The sequence below is a fragment of the Aplysia californica genome, unplaced genomic scaffold (assembly GCF_000002075.1).
Source record: "Aplysia californica isolate F4 #8 unplaced genomic scaffold, AplCal3.0 scaffold00223, whole genome shotgun sequence".
NCBI classification, from domain to species: Eukaryota; Metazoa; Mollusca; class Gastropoda; order Aplysiida; family Aplysiidae; genus Aplysia; species Aplysia californica.
The window spans coordinates 143,784-148,939 of record NW_004797493.1 but is presented as its reverse complement, the minus strand read 5'-3'; the positions used below and the strand labels follow the sequence as shown (position 1 = coordinate 148,939).

At 43.4% G+C, this 5,156-nt stretch overlaps 1 protein-coding gene across 1 annotated transcript in view; it reads right to left on the bottom strand.

Moving 5' to 3' along the window:
* Positions 1-591: 591 nt before the first annotated feature.
* LOC101858496 (ficolin-1) overlaps positions 592-5,156 on the bottom strand; it is a 4,921-nt gene continuing 356 nt past the window's right edge. Inside the window, exons 2-5 of the mRNA XM_005099709.3 lie at positions 4,309-4,355; positions 3,469-3,585; positions 1,758-1,877; positions 592-1,080 (exon numbers count right to left, since the gene is read on the bottom strand). Of these exons, the coding sequence (XP_005099766.2) occupies positions 706-1,080; positions 1,758-1,877; positions 3,469-3,585; positions 4,309-4,355 (659 nt within the window). The 3' untranslated portion in view covers positions 592-705. The remainder of the gene's footprint in view (positions 1,081-1,757; positions 1,878-3,468; positions 3,586-4,308; positions 4,356-5,156) is intronic.

Here is a 5,156-nt window from a genome sequence, read left to right as displayed (position 1 = left end):
ATTGTTCAATATTGGTGCGATATGTGTCAATGTATTCACGTAGCCTATGTCGGGGAGAGCGAGGAGGCCATAGACACAGCCCGGGGAGACTTCGGATACGTCAATTCTTGCTTAACTTGATTGTATGCAATACGCTTTGTCACTGGATCACATAATGTGTCATTTGAGGCTTAGCTCTGTGTTTTTGCCACCCCACTTAGCGAAATCTTGCATCTGCTGTGAACAAAATCTATTGACAAGATGTACCGAATGTACGTTTACACACCTCAGTTTGCTAGGCTAATACATTACAATAGTGTACCAATGCTTTCATTATGGAGGTAGAAATAGAATCGTCCTCCCCTCACACCCCAGCTCCCGTTCCTCATCCACTCTCGACAAGCCCCCATCCCCTCTTTTGCACTGCTTGACTCAGTGGGCGACATGGAAGTCGTTAATCGCTTCGGTTCGTCCAAGTGTGTGCTCATAGAATAGAACAGGTACTACCAAGAGGAAATTTCTCTTAAACATCAAGATCTGTTCCTACGTAAAGAACACACGCTTTGCCGACAGTGGGAACAAAAGACAAAAGTAACAAAGAAAGCAGGAAAATACATTTGAAACTTTTTAATGAACTTCCTTTTCATCTTTTTTTCCAAAGATATTCTATTGAGCGTTCAGAAAACAAAAACGTAGGTCATCACAGCGTGTATGGCGAGTTCCGTCTCAATCTAGGGGTCGGATCTTCATTTCAGTAAAAGTCGCCGAATCGTAATCGCCGGTGGTGGTGCCCCATACTAAGCCCTCGCCGTATTCCTGACTTCCCCATTTGCCGTTGAGGTTGGAGTCGTGGCAGGCCTTGTACCACCAGGCACCGTGGTACTCTACGGCGCAGTTGTCCGAACTTTTCGCATCGTTGTCGCGGTCTTTGGTTGTGAAAGGCTGGTCATTGTGGTAGGTGAGTCCATCAGATGAATTACCCGAATATCCAGATACTCGGATTGTGTAGTTCTCCGCTTCTCCAAAGAGAGTGAAGTTATCGTAGTTAGCATAATAGTCCTGTCCGTTGAATGTGATATCAACCCTCAGTTCGTACCGTCTCTGTTAAATTCAAAGCCAAAAACGACCAAAATGAATATCAATTATTGTTTTAACCTAACAAATCTGTTGGGTTTTAGTTTTAGTAGAGGTTTTATGGTGCTCGCAATTGCATAAGGTCACATGAGCGCCAAAGGGTGGATGTCAACAGAGAAGTCTTTTCAGGGAATCAAAACTTACTGTGCTCACCTCTAACTTTAATAGCACAGTCTGCTTAGATTATCGAGGCACCCCGGAAATAGCAGGCCACAAGAAAGTAAAAAAAAAGAAGTTAGAGGAAATATGACGAGAGGAAATATGACGAGAGGAAATATGACGAGAGGAAATATGACGAGAGGAAATATGACGAGAGGAAATATGACGAGAGGAAATATGACGATAGTAAGATTAAGAAAAAGCAGTTCCCCGTTGCAGTTCAGGCACAGTTATGAGCACCACATTGTTGAATAAGCTCATTTACGATTCTACTGTGCAGAAGAAAAAGTTAATGTCACCCCCCCCCACCCCGGGAATGGCCTAAAGACACTTCAGTCAGTGGCACCGCCCAGAGGGTGGGGTTACACCAATCTACAGCACAGGGCAATTCACATTCTCCTTCACCCCCCCACCTCCAACCACCATCCTCCATACTACTGAATGGAACCCTAAACCCTTAAAACGACAACGACAACAATACTTTCCTTGAACGTCAACTGGTGGACTTTCTCCAGGCCGAGCCAGAAGTTGCCGTAGACATCCCCAAAGCCGTACTTATAGTCCACCCACTTAAGGTAGAAGTCCACGTCGGCGGACGCTCGTCTCTGGGGACATGTTGGAGACAGTTTAAGTCAGACCGTTACCCACAGACCCACTACACATATGTACGTCGAAACCCAATTTGACAGTACAGTCAAAACTGTCAAACACGGCTACACATTGTCGAGATCAAACGACCAGTGTCAAAGTAGAAAACGGAGAAGGAGGGGGGGGGGGGGGAGACAAGTTTATTCATGCAATTATTTTTGACAAGGTGACCGTAAGAGCAGGTTTGATTTAAAGGGATCCTTTTGAATGCGGGCGAATTTCTTTTCACAAGGGCAAAAGCTATTTGCAGGCCATTCTCAAAAATCAAATGGCTTTTGTGTTCCAAGTCACGGATAGCGTGTATAAAGGAAAATCATGATCAGCAGCACATCAGAGGGCTGCCACGTGTCCCGTTGATGCCAGCAGCACATCAAAAGGCAGCTGCGGGTCACTGTGGTTTTCTATCTGTAAATGCCAGCAGAATGCGATAAGACGGTCCGGATCAAATGTAATGAACTAAAAGTCGAGGTCCCGTCTACAGACCGGCGCCCGGCTTTTACAATGTACGAGCAAAATGTTGTATTTAATATAATGCAGTTTTTAAATCTTGGCATAGGTTGTATGTACTCAGAAGATTGAGTAGGCGTTTTACGGCACTATCGACCCAATTTTGGTCATGCAAGTACCAACAAGTAGGCTATAATAGTTGCACATCTTAGGTTTAAAAAAGACGGACAGACATTTATAAAAATCTTTGTAAATATGGCAGAGACATATGAATATTTACAAGAATTTAAGTGTACATGAAATACACATCGACAGCAACTGTATATTTCTATATCTTATTAAAAAAATCAAATTTCTTTAATAATACTCAAAATCTTCCTTGGATTAAAACGAAGTCGAAAAACGGTTGAAATTTCTACATTTGAAGTATTTTACACGTATATGGTCAAAGTAGACACATTCCGTCAGAATGTGCTGACCAGTAAAGTATGTGTTGCATGCCACGCAAAAAAAGAGTCTCCTCTCCTTCGAGTGTGTTGGTTCCAAAAATTTGGGACTTGGAGGATGCAAGGTGTTCTTTACTTTCGGTGGCAAGGTGGTCAACGGTCTCGTTGCCATCAAAGCCTACATGTCTGGGAAGCAAAGTTATTTTAACAGTTTTTCCCAGATAGACCGAGATGTTAAAATGCAGTTTCATTAGAAGTTTTTCAATTCTGTTGCCGGAGGTGTCAGAGCGCTCAAAGATTTCAGACGAAAGTGTCGGAAGGGATTTGAAAAGTAGACTTGGTGAATTTATCTATAACATTTAGGGCTATTTCAAGAGCTGTAGCCTCAGCAGTGCTCAGAAAAGGTGCCCAAATTCTAAATGCTGAAAAAAGCAAGGAAAAAATGTAAGTGCGATTTGTTTAAAGAATGAAAGTTTGCTTTGTTGTCCTGAATGATGTTTCATTAGGTATCAAACCTCAATTTGTGACCATTTTTTGTTGCGATCGAACAAGGAATAAGCATTTCAAAGTAAGGTCTCCAGTGCCAATAAATACAGGGTCATCCTTACCTGAATAATCTGTCAGAACTCTGAAGTTCTAACAACATCATTCTTACCTGCATAACAATCCAACCTCCATTGTCTGTCACAGTGTCACAGACAACTTCCAGGCCGTTGGAAAGAGTAACCACAGGACGGGGGTTCGAACCTTGGACGTCAGCACAGGTGTGTGGCTGAAAAAAACAAATGTATGGCATCGTGGTGAAATCAGACGCTTTTTTGAAAAGTTGGCCTCGGGGTTCAAATCCTTTGTGTTCATTAAAAAGACGATCTTAATTCTTCTTCTTGATACGTTGCCTTAACCAGGTCACACCGTGTCGTGACAAATACGGTGGCATTAGGGTACTTGTTTCAAAAGGTGAAATGATGGAGACAAATCTCCATGAGCATTCAGCCAAATCAAATTAGAGAAAGGTACACAACATGAATTGATACATGAATTGATACAAATAAGAAATGCAACATTTTTGATTGATTGAGTAGGTGTTTTACGGCGCTATCGAACCAATAGAAATGCAACTTCAATTTTATCAAGTAAACAGATTATGAAAACGTGCAATACATATTTCCGAGTTTCCACCCTGATCATGTACCGGCATCTGTGGTGTAGCAGTTTGGAACTTCACCGTCGCGCACAGGAGACCAGAGTTTGATTTCCCAGCCTGGAAAATATTTCATAGAGCATGTCTGCTTTACTGCTGAGACGTTGTATACCTCTCAGTGAGGGTTGGCCACTATGTGATCAGAAGCCCGCCTCTAAACGATCCAATTTGTGTCAATGGGGTGTAAAAAAAACCCTATATTTACACATTTCTTTCCTCCCATTGTTTAGACCAGACAATCGTTCACTCAAAGCCCCAGGTTCCTGTGCGACAAATAACAAAAGCGGAACTTACCCCACTCGAGCAAGCCAGTTGCACTGTGACATCGTTTGTCCACGGTTCTGTGGATGAGCAGAGTTAGGCGTTTTATCCATTTGCTTGTTTTTATTTATGTTAAGAGCCACACACAGTGTAATAACGCTCACTTATGATTTGGCAAATCAAACTTGGATCACTTGCGTGAGGAACCCAAGCGCTACCGCTGCACCAGACGCCGGCGCTTGTTTAGCGAAGGGAAAACAAATCAAAACAGACAAGAAAGGGAAGGAAGACAGAAACAAAGGGGGAAAAATAAGACAAAACAGACAACTGAGGGAAAGACGGACATAAACAGTGGGACAGAAAAAGCAGGACCAAACAGTCCCACGTCCAAAAACCCTTAGGATGGACAGTCTTCACACCACAAGACAAAGTCACAAGTCATCTGTATATTATCCACACACCCCGCTAGACAGTTACACACACACACACACACACACACACACACACTGGTAGACACACGCACTTCGTTACAGCCAATGGCTCTACTTTTTTCACGACAAGAGGCAAGGTTTCATTTATGACACCTTTTACACATAATTTGGTAGATCTTGATACGCGTGCGCGTGTGTGTGCGTGAAACGAAGGCAAACAAAGAGGCGAGAGACTCCGAGAGACACCGACACAAGACAGACACCGACACAAGACAGACACCGACACAAAACAGACACCGACACAAGAGAGAGAGAGAGAGACACAAGAGAGAGAGAGAGAGACAGAGAGAGACACAAGAGAGAGAGAGAGAGACACAAGAGAGAGAGAGAGACACAAGAGAGAGAGAGAGTGCCCACTCCGGGAGAGAGACCCCCCCCCCAGAGGAGAGG